Source organism: Cannabis sativa, chromosome 5, assembly GCF_029168945.1.
Source record: "Cannabis sativa cultivar Pink pepper isolate KNU-18-1 chromosome 5, ASM2916894v1, whole genome shotgun sequence".
NCBI lineage: Eukaryota > Viridiplantae > Streptophyta > Magnoliopsida > Rosales > Cannabaceae > Cannabis > Cannabis sativa.
The window spans coordinates 69,603,391-69,621,401 of NC_083605.1; the positions used below are offsets into that span (position 1 = coordinate 69,603,391).

Below are 18,011 nucleotides of genomic sequence, written 5' to 3' on the forward strand. Positions count from 1 at the left end.
TATTGTATCCTTCAAACTTAAACATAACCACTTGATAATAGTAATTTTCCTGAAACGAACATTCATTTCCCTCCTTAGGGGTTTGCTTATGTCCAATAGGATCTTATTCTTAGATAAGGACCAAATCAAGTGGAGATAGAGGGTGAGTTTCAATGAGGTCACCAACCTCGTTAGAAATAATTTGGGCCAACTAGGGGGACTTTTGGCCAAAGGGGATGTTATGGGCTTGGAGCCAAAAAGGAACATAATATTGCTCAGGAGTGAGGGTGTCAAAACCCTCAAGATTGGCAAATATTATGAGGGATTTATCAAAATGCCAAGACTGTTCTTCGAGAACACGATGACAATCACCTTCGCAACCAAAAGTAGTTGCAATAGACAAAAACAAACAAACATGAAAAGTTGCAATGAAATGCTGCTATATACTGTAAAATATTTATAAAGAAACACGACCAAATAAACTAATAGGAAAAAGAAAAACTATATTCGAGTTGAAATCTTGTTTGTAAGTCTTGTCTTATTAGTTGGTAGCTTTTTTTTTTGCATCATTTTTTATTGTGACACACAATATTGTCTTTATATTATTATATATGCAATATTTATAGAAGGAAAAAGATATCTTATAACGTGGTCACATAGTAGTTGCTCTTAAACCAGTTTATGAAATTACAGCAACTCATAATCATAATGACAAGAAATAGTCTGAAAAATGTAAGTTCAGTCCACAAAAATACATAAAGGTTTTATCATTGGGAGTTGAGTAACACAAGATAATTTGTTCAATAACACATATGCTGGCCACAAAAATAAAATAGCCCAACTCCACACTTGGAAAGATAAATACAGAGATATACAAACAGAGCAACAAAATTCTATGCCTTTTTTCTTATGGGAATGACCAAGGATGATACTATATGATGATAGAAGCCTATATATACATTAGATATAGAGAAGTCATTGTTATTGTAATTACAAGTTAAATGTATGTTCAAGATGGTTTGAGTACTCCTTACGTGGAAACCAATGTATCAGCACTTTGGTCACTCAAAATCAGAACTCAAGGAGATCCAAGGATAAGAATCTGCTGCTATAACAACAGGATATGAATCTTTTTGCATGTTTTTCTGGGTGAATTTGAATAACCTTAATTGCCTATACAGTTGGTATTGTGAGTCTCCATAACATTGTAGTACAATGTTGATGGTTTCCCATCAAATTTTGAGATCAATTGATGAGAAGCTAACCCACAGTAACGCTTTCCTAGCCGAGCTAAGCATATATCCATTATTTTCTTGAACATGGAGTCTTCTTGTATAAGGGGTTGCTCCACAAACTCAACTAAAGGCATCCACTGCATTTTTATGTAACGAAAAAAGAAAAACAATTTCAAGTCAGCAATAAGGAATGACAGCAGATGAGACAACAACCATGGATAAGAAAGCAAACAAGTCAGAGAGTACTAAAGAGTGTTTAGAACTTCCAATTCAAGTCTTTGTTCTATGATTGCTCATCTTAGTTATTCTAAAAGTGATGATAACAGTACCAATTTTGTTGATAGCAGTAGCAATAAGATTAAAAACTACAAGTCAATGTACTCTGGTGGAGACCAAACATGTACCTTGGCTGCTTGAATTTCAAGATCATCAATTATTATCTGAGTTGATAGGGGTCTCATCATGCAAATGAAGAATAAATCTGATTTTTCAAAAGCCACATTGTGAACATGCCTGGTATCAAAAGATGTACACAACTACTTTTCAGTATAAAATTAGTGAAAAGGATATTTAGGAACTAAAGAGTGGAATTTTACAGACAAAGATTGAATAGAAAATATTCACAACAACCAATGCAAGCTTAAATTATAGCAAGTCGTCGATACCTGAATGCTATGACTTCAATGAACTCGGTGTCGATCTGCAATAAAAAGAATTACAACTTCTATAAATGGAATAGCCTGGTAAGATGTTATTGTGGACATTGTCCCACATAGAATAAATGGTAGAGAATTGAACCATATATAAGAACATGGGTTACTCCATGATTCTCAACATGGTATCAGAGCCATATTCATTCCGTACTTATACAGGAGAATATTGTGAACATTGTCCCACATAGAATAAAGAAAAAATAACCCCATGATTCTCAACTACTACCTTATAAAGAAAAAATTAGTATATTACAATATGGAATAGAAAAAAGAAATATGAAAATTACCCCAGTTTCCTCCTTAACTTCTCTCACAGCTCCTGTGAAGATCTCCTCTGACTGATACAAAAGCAATAATTAATGAAGAATATACAAAATGGACAATCTAGATGGCTTTAATGGTAAGAAAATAGAAAATTGTTTCTATATACCTCAAGAATGAATCCAGTTGGTATTTTCCATAGACCAATGAATGCAGGATCACAATGTTTCTCTTGTACTACAAGAACCTGTAGTAAGGCACTTTAACATCACCTTTCATACAAAAGACTTTAACAGTCTACACCTAATCACTTTATAGAACACTAAGGTGAAATGCAAAGATTAAAACAGAAAAAAGACATAAACATAGATGATGATTTAGATGAAGCATATAAGAACCACAAAGGAAATGCTTAAGGAAACAAGTATTTTGGAATAAAACAGAATCTAAAGTGAATAAGTTAATATCAGTAAAGATGGGTTGCTTTGATTTTCTCCTCAGTTTCAGTCTTTTACATTATTAGGACAAGTAATCATACCTCATTTTGGTCATTGATGACAAATCCCCCGACCCCAACTTGGTGTGAAGCATTACTAGGAAGCATAGAAGGGCCTTCAGGAATCCAGTATGTCAACATAACATATCCTCTTTCAGCATGGTGGTATTCGAACCCCTCCTGCAACCAAATGATTTGTCTCAGAAATTTTACATCTTTATTAACACATAAGTGAAAAAGATAACCCAATCCAAAAGTTGAACTTATTAGACATTATGGGTTCAATTCAGATTCCTCTTGTATCAAAATTGACAGTCTTTTAGATTGGTGAAATTGAAACTCACCTTCACAGCAATTGGAACAAACTCAGATTGTTCAACTGGAAGCTTAAGCCAAACTCCTTTCTTTCCCTACACTCAAACAAGTTCCCATTGTCAAAATCCTGAAACCTCAACTTCCTTCAAAGAATTAACAAATGGTGAGTCTGTAACCACAAATAGTTCAGCAGGTATTGCTAGACACCTTCTATCTACATAAATCTTGGTCCTAGTCATAAATTATTGAGAAATATGAGCAAAATGACAGGAATGAAAGTTGCCTAAGCTAAACATGGTTGAAATTACCTTCATTGTCCAATGGGAAAGAGATGAACGAAGCACATAAGCAAAAGCATTGGGGTTTGATGGCAATTTTTCAGGATCAACAACCACCCCACCATACTCATCATCAACAGCTTCAAGTACTCTCATTTGGGTCACCCCATTTGCTCCATTAAAACGAGATAAATACGTTTCTGTTGATAATTTCTCCCGATTAACTGAGCTAATAACTTCTTTCGATAGATATCTGTTATTCGGAGAAACCCCTGAACATGAAAAACAAACAAACAAACAAGAAAGATCATGTCAAGTATAACTTCCACAAGCTCATTTCTAGCTCAAATGTTAATTTAGATCAAAGGGTATTTTTTTTTTACCTGGGCAAGAACAGAGCCTTTGAGAAAATTTAAGACCAGGTTGGTTCCTGTAACAAGAAAATGAGCTCGAATAGAGTCTCTCCATGTGTACTCCAATTTCAGAAACTGACATAGCTTTCTGATTAAACAATTTCATCTCCATTTTGTAAATCACTATCCGTATCCCAACTAACAACCTCACACTGACCACGACCACTACAGCTATTGAGTAAATCAAAATCTTAAATATACAGACACTCTCTTATATAACGAATCAACTTTTTAAAAAACACATAGATTTCATTAACACTTACAGCTCAAAGCACAAAACGACAGATTAAAACTATGGGATTCATCGTCGCTCAGAGTGAACTCTTTATATGGTTTTGATGAACAGAGAGATGGGAATAGTAACAAGCCAACACTTAATGACTGTATTTAGCATAAACCCACATAGAAACAAAGCACTAAAGACATATTTAAGAAAATATCTTATCCTAATAACAAGATTTAGCTGGTGGGTATTTTGATTAATCTGTGGTCTGAGACTCTGAACTGAAATCCAAATCTTGATAATGACAATTAAGAAAGAAACCCATATGAGGAAAAAAAAAATATCTTCAAACTTAATTACAGCTAATTAGAAAAAAGAAAAGTTGCATTTCAATTTAACTGTGATAACACAACTTGAACTCATTTCATGAACAGAGACCTTTTTTTTTTTTGAAATTTTAACGAAAGCCCATTTGATTACAAGCCAAAAACACCATAGCCATACAGATAAATGTTGTCATTACGATTCTCTAACTTTATAATGGCAAATGGGTATGCAAGAAAATGACAAAAGAGGAAGGAATCAGTTGATAAAATAAATCTTAATCCATAATCGAATATAGCTAAAATGAAGAAAACGAGGGAATTAAACTGAAACGTTAAAACAAAAGCAAGTAAGTAAGAGCCAGCATCCGCGTTAGTGGGAGTGAGTCAGAGACCGTGTTCTTCATGACTCGGATTTTGTACCCCACGCGCCATATTGTGTTTGGAGTTTTATATTAGAAAATTATTATCTAATTCTCTTGTTTAGATATAAAGCATAAGTTTTAATTGGAAGGCATATACTTGCATCAAAATAACAATATTTTTCATATAAAGAAAGAAAAATGATATGGTCATGAGTCATTTACCTGTCAAGTTCATTAATTATTAAAAGAAAAATATTTATTTATTATATTAGTGCAAGTACAATCTGAAATTAGTGGTGCCTAATTCGATATTGGTATATTGGTGTAAAGTATTTCACTTTTAAAATTGCTAGAGGCACTATAATAATTAGTAAGGTTTTATTAATGATTATCAGTTATTGATAATAATTATTAAAGTAAAATAAGTGAGATTTAATATTAAATTGCACTAATAATATATCTTATCAGAGTGTTAGGTGTCTTTTTTAGCATTTTTTGGTCTTTTTAATTTAAAAATTATCATTTGACATTTTATAGTGTTTAATATTATGATGTGATATTTTATAATTTGTTAGTAATTTTTTTATATTATTTATTAAATTAAAATATATAAGATCTAATATTAAAATGTATCAATAATAATATATTATTTTAATAATATTTATTTTTAATTTTAGGAGAGGAAATTCGAACTTAAAATTTCCTCTTTTGAGAAGAAATATAGATTACTAAGCCATGTGGATGATCACATTATTTTTATTATGTTTGGCACTTAGTATTTATATTTTAATCATAAGAAACAAAAGAAGAACAAAGTTTTCAATTTTTCTAAGCTTTTAGTTTTTATCAAATGTTACTATGATAGAATATGGTATATGCTAAGGTTCATTTGTGTTATCCAAGAGGAAAATAAGTTTGTTAATGATTATCAAAGAAATATGAGGTTTGAGCTCTCGAAAACTCCTATAAGATACCTAAATTTACATTATAAAATGTATATTCTCGTAATAAAGGCATTAACTTATAAAAGTGATCACTTTCTATAAATGATGTGTAAACAGAAAAATATGGAGGAATGTTATTGGGCATTAGTAGTGTCTTGTACCTTTTATAAATGACATATCCTAAAATTATTAGTTAGCGATATTCTTGAAAGTTATTTTCTTAATTATATGAAACTCGATACTTATTTGTACTAATAACGATATGACACCGATGAGGGTTCTAGGAATCGGTAATATCTTTTAGCATTTCTAAACAATATAAGGACATGTGAAAAATATGTGAATATCATTGCGAAAATGGGGAGTGAATTGTAACACACATTACATTTGTTAATAGGGTAAATATTATTTTGGACATTGTGTTTTGTAAAAGTTATAAATTGGATTATCTGTTTTGTTAAATGATAAAATAGACTATTATTTTTTAAAATTGTACAAATAGGACCCTAAGTTTAAATTGTGACAATTTTTTTTTTTTAATATAATCAACTTGAAGATAATTCTTAACACAAATAGATGCAAAAAATTTAACCAGTTTTTTCATAACACCTCTAGGTCAGATTATTATTAAGTTTTATTTAGACAAAAAAATCAATTTAAAATCCTATTTGTACCTTTTTAAAAAATACAAAGTCTATTTTATCATTTAACAAAATAAAAAGTCCAATCTATAACTTTTATAAAACACAATATTTACACTTATTAATATTGTATCAAAAGGTAAATTTAATATGAAATGAATGTTAGCCAACTTTAGTGTCTATATATAAAAAATTTGAAGGGGCACATTTCTTTGAAAAGCACATAGTTAATGCGTGTATAAGTATTGCTTTTTAACAACAATTATGGCTTTGAACATACATTATTGTTACAATATATTTTCATCATATTCATATACATATTCATAAGGTGGAAAAATATATACTTCATCATACAATAACATGATTAGGAAATAATACAAAATTAATGAATTTTGGTTTAGATTAAACAAATATGGATTAAAATAGGTTAAACAAATGTAAATTTACTAAATTCGAAATAGATACGTTTAACACGATTAAATTACTGTGTTTAGCTCCGTTCTTTCACTTTGTTGGGCTACTATCTTATCTTAACTCTTAATGATATTGTTCGTTTTGGGCTTAATCTCTCATGGTTTTATTTTTGAGCACCTTCTCAAAGTACCTAATACTAATGGAGTAGGTAGAACACTTATATATCCAAAGCAGCTCATGCCTAATCTCCCGATGTGAGACTTAGGTTGATACTCCAACAATCCTCCTCTCAAACCAACAACCGCGTATTCGTGGCCTACCCTCCAATAATACCACCTTGTGTCACTGCTGTCATTGATAGAAATTGCAGCCTGATTGTCAAGAAGACTTTTGACACAAGACCCTAAACATCGATCTCCATCTTGTACCACCGTAATCATCAAAGGGACACGCCACTTGACCAACACAATACCCGGTAGACTTTCGATACAAGGCACCATATAGATTTTCAATTGCGAGGTCATCACATTGATATTTTCTCCCACACATCGCAAATACAACCTAGTATCCCAACGCTCCTGAACTATTGGCTCTTATACCACTTGTTGGGTTCTGTTCTTCCATTTTGACTTCCACATTAGTATGATATTATTTTCTTTGTACCTAACCCTCACGGTTTATTTTTGGGCACATTTCTAAAAGGCCTCATACTAATAAAGTAAGTAGAACACTTATACTCAAAATAATTCTTTCCTAATCTTCTAGTGTAGGACTTGGGCTGATACCCAACAACATAAAATTAGTCAATATACATTAATTAAACTATGATAGTTTTTTTTTTTTGCTCAAAAATTAAACTATGATAAGTTATGCACATCAAAATAACAAATTTGAACATATTTATTTATTTGTTTATTTATGTGGAAAAAATAAGTATTAAATAGATAAAAAAAATAATGACAGTAATACTACTTAAACTATATAACTTGTTACACTTAACTCCACAAACTAAATTTTAGGGGACAAAATCCTCCAAACTTCAATTTTGTTATGGTATTCACTATCTCATCTAAAAAATTCTGTTAAATGCCGAATAGGCATGTCAGTATATAAACAGTGTACACATGACAAGTTTTTAGGGGTCCATATAATTTTAATCATTTAAATATTATAAAAAATATATTTTTTTTTAAAAAATAAATATCCTGTGCCCGATTTTTTTCTCCGAAAACCCTAGCCGCCTCCACCCCATACTCCTCTATCCAGTCTTCGCCTAAGCCAATCTCAAATCTTCCTCTGTTTGTCCCCTGCGCTGGTTTGCTTCATTCAACCCATTGTGCAGATCTGCCTCCGTCTACCTCTCTCCCTCTCTCCCTCTCTGTCTCGCATCTATCCTCTCACTTTCTTATTACCCATATCGTGTTGCCGACTCCCATCACCATCGACCAAATGGAGGCCACCATTGTGTTTGTCAACTCTCCAAACCTAAAATTCTGAAGCTATATAGATCTGCCTCTCGTTTTCCCTCTTTCTCTCTCTCTCTCTCTCACTGCTCCCTCTCTTGGTCTTTAATTGGTCTCTCGTCCTCCTCCAAATTTGAGAATTATATTTGGGTTTTTTTTTTGTCTTCTCTTGATTTGGATTTGAGATTGTTTTTTAATTTTATTTTTGTTTTGGGTTCAAATTTGAGATTGGGATTAAGATTGATTATATATGATTTTTTTTGTTGTTTGAATTTTATTGATGTTTATTTTGATTATGTTGGTGTTGATTGGCATTTGAGAAATAGATTGTGGTAGTTGTGGTTAGAGCGGTGGCGTTGGTATGATAGTTATGGTGGTAGTGGTTTCAGGCTGGTGGTGTGTTGAAGAAATGGGTTGAGGTGGTGGTGGTGGTGGTTTCTATCGGGATTTGAGAAATTGATTGTGGTGGTTGTGGTTGGAGTGGTGGTGGTAGTTGTGATATGATAGTTGTTGTGGCAGTGGTTTCAGGCTGGTGGGTGTGTTAAAGAAATGGGTTAAGGCAGTGGTGGTGGTGGTGGTTTCTGTTGGGAATTCGATAATGTAATTGAGTGTGAGCAGATATGGAATCTATAGCTTTTATCCCTATTTAAAAGTGAAACGATGATTTCTTTTGAGCTTGGCTAAACACGACAAATAATAGAGCACTCATTTCGATAATTACATTAGTTTACTGAAATTTTATTTACAAGTAGCAAGTATTTTAAAGATAAAATACATTGAAGTGTAAAACTATAAATTTATCCCCACTCGATATAAATCGTCTATAGAAGATCATTAATTATTTAGATTGTAATAATAGATAATTCATAGCGTATTTATATTTAGTATATAGAGCATTATATATAATTAAGAGTGTAATTCTGAATTTATAGTGGAGTGATGAGGAATTAATAAGCTAGAAAATTTACTTGATAAATTTCGGATCTACTTATTAGGAGCTTGATAATTATTTATAATTATTAAATTAAAATTAGTATTTAAATAATTAGATGAGATATGTGACAAAATTAGAAAAGACACATTAATTTCATTAGTTGAAATAAAGTCGCAAAAATCTAACTCTATGGCCCATAAGGAAATTCGACCTTGGGTTAGATTTGAAGTCCGATTGTCTTTATTTTAAGTCCATCTCATCTAATCTAACCCTAGTGTGAATGTTATAAATAGAAAGAGATGAGAGCTTTGTTAAATAGATGATTCCAAGCAATTCAACCTTAGAATTCTTCTCTCTTTAATTTTTGAAAGTTACTATTTCCCTCTCTCTCAAAATATGTTCCAAAGTTGAATTGAATATCAACCCATACTATTCAATGTGATACTCAGACCTTTGTGAAAAATCATGTACAATGTTACATGTTGCTCATTAAAGGAAAAGAAATTTCGGGTTCATTACTCGGCAATACTCTGATACAGAACGGGAATCAAAGGTTAGAGTAATTGAACCGAATGAGACATTTAATTCTGCTACAACTAATGTAAGGATTTCTAATCTCTTATGTGTTATTTGATTGTTTTAAGTATTTCATATTTTAGGATGTAAGATTATTATGTGATAATAAAACATACATGATTAGTAAATTAAGATCCTGCTAAAATAAGTTCCAACAGTTTCTCGATGATTCTAGAGATAGACGAGAGAACAAGAAGGGGAAAAATTATTTTGTAACTTTTATTATTTAATTTCTTTTTTTTAATTATTTTACATTTTAAAATACTTTTAATAATATAAAAATAATTAATATTATGTAGATCAATAAAAATCAGTCATGTATACACTGTGTACACAACAAATAGTACAAGTTGGTATTTAAAAACAACACACTAACAAAATAGTGAATACCTAAATAAATTGTGAGTTTGGAGAGTTTTATCATCAAAAAATTAGTTTGAGAAATTAAGTGACACAAATCGTATTAAATAGTATTCTCGTCAATATTCTTAAATAATTAATATATTAATGTCCAATGTAAGATTAACATGATCTTTAACATGTATTAAATATTATATTATTGTGTGTATCATGAATTTATCTATTTATAACTATAGTAATTAATATTCTTGTTTACATTTTATAACATTGATGTTGAATCAGTGTTAAATATAATCATAACGTGTCAAAAAAACATAAAAATTGCCAGCCTTATATCTTTGTATGTATATATTCTTATTTATTAATTTATTATAAACAATATTTACGTTAGTATTAGTAGTATTTGCAATTCTCACACAACTAACACAATTGTTTTAACTAATTATTCAAAAACAATTTCTTGGTTAGTCAGTTTGTTTTAACTGATCACAACTAGTTATTAGATGTTGAGTTTATGTTTTGTCTGTTACAACTTCACTTGTACTTTTGGTAGTTGTTACTTATTTTGTATTTGCAATCTATTAAACTAGAGTTTCATGTCTTTTTTGTAAGAGGATCTCCAATTAAATTTTTATAAGAGGTGGTGTATAGGTATATTTTAGTCTAAATTGGTCATATATGCTAAAAATTACCTTAAATTTGACACAATAAAAAATAATATAAGTCAAATTTATAGTATAAAAATATTATATTTTTTATTTACTCTTTTGTCACTTGTTAATGTACTTAATAATTTTTTATATTTTATTTATTTATATACTTTTAAAATTTTTGTTGAGTTTATAAGTTAATTTTTGCACATAACATAATAAAGCATAATTATAAAATTTGGATCAAATATAATATAAACTCAATTTTTGAGCCAAAATTAACTTAAAATTTACAACATGAATTGAAGATGGTTTAACATGTTATGTAAACACAAATTTAAATATAGATCATTTTGAAAAATATTTACTCTGATGGTTGTGTGCCGAAAGTTAATCTAAATTTATCACATAACAAAAGTTGTCCAAATTTAAAACATGATAAAAATTTTATACTGCAATAAATGTACTATTTTTATATTTCTTTTTATGTCATTTTTTAAATTTTTATTATTAATTAAATTTCGTTATTGCATTAAATTATAAACATTTAATATTTATTTTTTATTATTTTACATAATAAAATTAATACTTTTAATAATTTTGATGAAAATATTTACATTAAATTTTACAATTATGTATTGAAATACACTATTAAAAATTAATACAAATATATCATACATTTATTTTTTATATTAAATATAACACAAATTTTACCCCTCTCTCTGTAAGCAGATCTTATATAAGGGTGCCATGAAAGAGAGAGAAGGGTTGTGATGAGATGTAGTAAAAGTATTCCTACATTCGTGCTCAAGCGAATATCTATGTTGGTTGTTCCTGAACGACTTAACTCATAGTGGAACATAAGTAGGAACTGGAGTAGACCAATTTATCTGAACCAATCAAACACTGGTTGCATTGTTCTTCACGTTTGACAATCATAATTTCAATTTTCATGTTTGACAATCATACTAACTCAATTGTAACATCTTTTGCTAAAAGGTAACACTTTTTTATGTGTTAATATTACTTGGTTTAACTAAGTATCGAATCCCATATATAGTTTAATATAATAATTTTTAAGGAGCATCGCTAGCCAATCGTAAGACGACATGTTTAGAGGTGTTAGGTACTACTGGTGTCCAATAACAATGCTCATCTGTTTAAGGTGATCCACTCTTCTCACTTTGTCAGTATGTCACGTACATTGATAGCTCGGATTGGCTTCTATTTTAAAATTCTATTTTGTTAGTTGGATTCACGGCTTTCAACTATGCTGACAGAGTGAGTTGATTCATTATTGTTACCGAAAGAATTAGAGAGCTAAAGCTAAACATTTGTCAGGAAAAGACTTAGAGAGAAATTCTTGTAACTCAATTGTGTTCTTGTTGCACTCAATTGCTTTTTCTGTAATTCTGTGGTGACATTTCTAATGGTAATGGTAGCATCTTTTAATCATATATGTTAAAAATTTACACATTATTTAAAAAATATAATATTTTATTTTATCTCTCTACTACATTAATTTTGACACTTTTATTTCTAAAAATACTCTAATGTATAACACTCTTTAAAAATAGGGAAACTTACAAAAATACTGAAATTCTGGTTAACTTTTACAAAAATACTGTCACACAGAAATCTTTTCAAAAATACTGTGTTTTTATAAAACACCAGTAAAACACAAAGCAGAATAACTCAAAACAACAATAGAACACCAGTAAAATACTAGTAGAACACCAGTGAAAACTTAACACTGTATACTGCAGTATGAAACTTATAAAAAAACACAGTAAAAAAGTAAAAAATACCGCCTAGCAGTATTTTTGTAAAAAAATAGCAAAAGTTAGTATACCATGTAAATTTCCCTTAAAAATATTAGCTCACACATTATTATTTAATATATATCCTAATTTTTAGCTACAATAACTTTTTGGTTTCAATTTTTTATTAAAAAAAATGAATAGCATTAATGCTAGAACATAACATTCATGCAAATTTCTAAAATAACATCATTTTCTCTCTAATGGTATAATATCTCAATATTTTGCCACATAATATATTCACCTCACCAAGCATTCTCTACTTTCTTATAATATAAAGCATTGATACTAGGGTTAAAGTTATATTCTTGTCCCTAGTTTCATGCATTTTAAGTTTTTTTAATTATTAAAGCTAGCTAGTTTATGATAATTGATTTTGTTCTCGATCATTAGTAGTTGCATCTATGATTGTGTTGGGGAAAAATGATCAACCATAAGCACAACGAAATAATAGAGAAACAGAACAAAAAATATTACTTAGGTAAAATTACCAAACTCATAAAGAAAGTTATATTTCACTTAAGTACATATATTCAGTATTCACTATATCACTCACTATCACTTAAGTACATTTTGCTTCTTATTTACTCTCACCACACTACAAGCTCACATTCTCTCTCTCTCTCTCTCTCTCTCTCTCTCTCTCTCTCTCTCTCTCTCTCTCTCTCTCTCTCTCTCTCTCTCAAAATAAACTTGTGTACCAAGATCACATTTCAAAGCTTCATCAAGAAGACTTTCTGAACTTAGCCAAACTTATTTTTCACATTCTTCAATCTCTCATTGATGCTTTCTTTCTTCAAACAACCTCTAATTGAAATTTGAGTCTTCTCCACCTTGTCGCATTCCTTCACTCTAACTGAATGCCTTTTATGAATTAACTCCACCTTCATATATAGTTATTGAGTCTATTTTTATATTGTTAAAGAGTCTATTTTAGTATGTGTTTTTAGTAATTTTTATGTTTTATTGTTCGGGCTTACGTTTATTTTCTTCTTATTTTAAGCTTTAATGGTCAAGTACATCATATAAGTTAAAATGAGATAAAAATATGTTAAATAAGATGAATTTGAAGGATTTATCATGGATTTTTGGAGCTTTATGATACAATGCGTGAAAAATTGTAAGTTTTAGAAACTCAACACACTCCGTTTGTAATTAAAAATCAAATTTGAAGCTTCAAGTAAATTTTGACTATGATCTGTTCACTTTCAAGAAGATATTGTGAATAAAAGTTTTAAATATTTCTTTCAATTTTCCAAAACATTTTAAATCATCTAATTCTAAGTTATATTGTGAGAGATATTACCAAAATACCATCGGTTGTCGCAGCAAGATTTCAAAATTGCAATAGCTCTGTAAAATTGAGTAAAGTTGTGGCTCTCTAAAGTAGGGTTGCGACGCTTGTTTAAAATCACGAAAAAATGAAAGTTTTTTCTAAGTCGAAAGTGGCTTAGGTTTTATGCAATTGAAGGTCGAAAATAGGTCATTCAGACTGTGGAAAGCAACTGGAACAAGGCAAAACACCATTAAAAGCTATCTCAATTATTTTTTCCTTCATCTTATTTATATATACATATATATATTTATATTTAATTTTCATATATATATATATATGTCTTTGAATTCCTTTATGTTTAGAATGTTTACTATGAACTAACTTTTTGCTTAGGGTTATTAAATGAAATGCCTATTATTGAATTAATGCAATTTTTTGTTATTCTTCATCCTTATTTTAATTCCTTTCAGTCTAGGCTTAATTATTGATTGTCCATATTTAGTAAATATCTATATATTTTTTGAATTAAAATTTAAAAAGTGCAATTTGAATATGCTTTGATTATTAAAACACAATTTTATATTCTAGGATGAAAGTATTTAGATTAATTGTTTTTTTGAGTTATTTTTCTTAATGCTACCTTTGTGATTAAATTTTTTCATAGAAATATTGTAACATCCCCGCTTCAAGCTTCCATTGGACATTATCCCACGAATTTATGACTTGTATACACGAGTACATCACTATGGCTGCTTCCTAGACTGATGAGTGGTCCTACAGACCAACACGAGTATTTCCAATGTGTTTTGTCCTCACTTGCATGCTTCCAAGGAAAACTTTCTAAGAGGTCACCAATCCTAAAATTACCCTAGATCAAGCATGCTTAACTGTGGAGTTCTTTCGTGATGAGCTACCAGAAAACAAGATGTCCCTTGTTGATATAGGTAGAATCAATCAATCTATTTCAACACAGTTTTGTGTAGTCTCATACCTACACAGTCTTAGATTCATTACACTTGACCTTCCCCAGGCGGTGTGGGATTACACAACCTATCTGGTATTTTTCCTTACAGATCACGGGAACTAACTATCACAAATATTGGGAATTTTTACCTAGGTTGTATTTGTAATTCATAACATGATAATAAATTGCCATTGTCCATTTGTTAATTGAATAGGATGAGGAATAATTGGAAAATTCTATTACGGGTTAATAGGAATGATGATTTATAATTTATCTGCTTAATTGTTTACTCATTGTTAAAATTCTAAGTTTTATTTTTTTTCATTATTAATTGTATTGCTAGCATTTCATTATCATTTATATGTAATTATATTTTTCATGTTACACAAAATCTAAAATTTTATTTAATCAGAGACTAAAGATTAATTGACTAGTAATTGGTAAGTTAGTCTTCGTGGGATGATACTTAGTCTTACCAAGAATTTATTACTGAAAGAAATATGTATACTTGCGTAGCATAAATTTGCAACAACAACCCACCTAAAATATCATTCTTGACTAATATACAAATCCTACTCTTTTTGACCATTAATTCATAACTATCAACCCACATTTATTGATATTTATTCAACTATTTTTTGCAAAATAATCATAGCCACGAATATTCAAAGCTTTAAAAGAGATTAAGCTTTTCCTTAATGTCTCACGCTAGTCAGTATTCTCATAACACCACCAAACATTTTCACCTTAATAGTTTATATTTTAACAACTTTAGAGCTAAAATTATTGTCCATCAAACAGTACATCCATCATATACCTTATAAGTATCACAAGACTCCTTATATGGATTTATGTGGAATGAACAAGTAGAATTCAAAACCCAAGAGTCAAAAAAAAAAAAAATCATAAGCTATGACAGAGAGAACATCAATCACTTTCAAAATCTTCACCAAAACATTAGTGGAATCTAATGTGTCTTTGCATTCTTGATTTCTCATTCCTTTAATAAGTTATTTGGTCAATTCTTCACATCTCTTCCTAACATGTATTTTTTTATGACACTAGTAGCATTCCATTTCTCTTTAAGAATGTGAATGGGGTGATTTTCTCTTCTGTCTGTTAGACTTTTTATTTGGGTTTACATTAAATTTTATTGGTTTTATTAAAACTTGGGTTGATTTGATAGTTCTTTGTTGTGTTAGCCCATGTTGTTGGTGATCAATTGTTAATGGGCTTAGCATTTGTGTGTAAAGTCTAGGTGAAGCAGAAGTGTGGGCTTTTCTAGTTAACTGAAGCCTTTGATGAGCAGGCCCAGTCCAACTAGGGTTATGTAGCTAAGTCCCATCACTAACTCTATAAATACATATTGTCTCATCACAATTGTATACCTTTTGATAATCAGATAAATAAACTGCTTCTGATTTAGAGATCTAGGGAGGAAGACTTAGTTGATAGTATTGCACTATCAAAGTGGAGTAACTGCTATGGATCAAACTGAGATAATTGCTATGGATTAATCAGGTACGCATACCTAATTATTATATATTATTATTGTGTTCTATGTTATATACAAATTAATCTTGGGTTTATTATTAATTTATATAACATGTGGTATCAGATTGCCTATTGTATATGATTTAGAACCTATAATTTATATAACAATTAATATGTATATGTTACTTTTTTTTTTCCAATTACATGTTAATTTTGTTATTATTTTATGTTGAATTTTTTATTTTTCAACCTTAAAAGTTTAGGGGTTTTATTCCTCATTAAATTCTCTTTCTTTTGATATATTACTTGCATAAAATCATTGAGTAAATTAGGAGAATTTTAAGATTAAATTTTTAGGGTTTATGAATTTTTTTCTTTATGAAATTCAATTTGGGATTTTTGATTCTATAGTTTATACACTAAAATTGATGGTGCAAATTGTTGGAATATTTATTTTACCAGGATCTTAGATCTACTCACAAGTATGTTGTTTAAACACCCTAAATATGAACTTTCTAAAACGATAAATTAAACACATATAAAGTTAAGAAAACCTTACATTGATGCAGCGGAATTAATGTCTCCTTCCACTCAGATCTCTAACCCTTGTATCCTTTCTGTAGCAGAGTATAATCAAGATTTGAGCCCGAATGTCCTTCTTCTTCAAGTTTGATCCTTCACAGTCTTCTAATCTATGATTGAGTTACTGCTTGCTGTGTGTGGGCACTTACTCTTTCACTAGGGTCGAAATTGATGAAGGAGAAAAGAGGAGAGAGGATTTCGGCCAGGTATAGAAAGTGGGAAAGGCTCAGTTTTTCTAAAGAGAGAAATTTCTATCAGAAAGGCTTGTGAAAACTTATGAAAGCATATTATCTGACTGAGCCATCACTTTCTATTTATAGGCAACTACTAGGTTTAGGTTAGGAATTATTTGGCATTAAAATAATAAAAATATTAATTTGAAATCCCACAATAAGTGGCCGGCCATGGTGTTATAATGGGCCTCACTTGATTTTGCAGTTTTATCAAATTTTATCTCTATTTTCTCAAAAATGCCAATTTTCCAATTCTAACCTTTTAAATGCCAAAACTAATTATTTAATAACTAAAATAGATTATTAAATAATATTGTCATTTAATTTAATTATTAGTTAGACATATATAGTCCATTAATGAATAAATAAACCTAGAAACTCTTTTCTTTACAATTTCGCCCCTGCTTAGTGAAAATTCATAAAATTAGACATAGTCTAACTTTAGAATTATAATTGATCAATCACGAATCAATTAATGAGTCTTACAAGCAGAATGTTCTCAACTAGAATGGGGACCATGGATCTATATGCTGAGCTTCCAATAAGTGAACCAAATTTACCAAGTAAATTTCTACTTATTAATTCTGCGTTGAATCCACTCTTAGAACTTAGAATTGCACTCTCAGACTTATATAGAGCATATTGTATGTTCCACGATATCAATATACTATCTCATTTAACCATTGTTATAATCTTATTGTGATTTAAAGATCCTCTACATAGATGATCTACATCGAGATGGGATTTCTTTACCGTTCTCACCCCTCAATGTATTTTGCCCCTTAAAACACTTAGCTACCTGTAAATGGTGTTTAGTGATCTAATAATTAGTCAGTTAAACAAGAGCTCATCCATTTACTTCTATTTGCTAAGCTCGAAGGGAATCATCACTTGACTTCTATACACCAGTAGAAGCTATAGATTCCATATTTATGTTCAGCACTCCCACTCAATCATACTATCATGTTTCCAAAATATACGTATCACCCTGACCCAAAAGTAGGCTTAACTAATAAATCAAGGAACATGAATAGCACTCCTGAGTTGAGCCAAAGCATA

The 18,011-nt window shown here is 30.0% G+C and overlaps 1 protein-coding gene across 2 annotated transcripts; it reads right to left on the reverse strand.

Moving 5' to 3' along the window:
- Nucleotides 1-716: 716 nt before the first annotated feature.
- Nucleotides 717-4,755, reverse strand: LOC115716428 (nudix hydrolase 8). 2 transcript variants are annotated; one of them, XM_030645217.2, is made up of 10 exons: nucleotides 3,954-4,751; nucleotides 3,661-3,861; nucleotides 3,308-3,549; nucleotides 3,029-3,094; nucleotides 2,727-2,864; nucleotides 2,358-2,435; nucleotides 2,215-2,265; nucleotides 1,880-1,914; nucleotides 1,619-1,727; nucleotides 717-1,351 (listed from the first exon to the last, which is right to left on the reverse strand). In XM_030645217.2, the coding sequence occupies exons 2-10, from the start codon at nucleotides 3,800-3,802 to the stop codon at nucleotides 1,145-1,147; spliced, it is 1,068 nt and encodes a 355-aa protein (XP_030501077.2). In that variant the 5' UTR covers nucleotides 3,803-3,861; nucleotides 3,954-4,751; the 3' UTR covers nucleotides 717-1,144. The 2 variants fall into 2 exon arrangements, with proteins under 2 accessions (XP_030501077.2, XP_030501076.2); XM_030645216.2 differs by having other exon boundaries at nucleotides 3,661-4,755.
- Nucleotides 4,756-18,011: the final 13,256 nt, after the last annotated feature.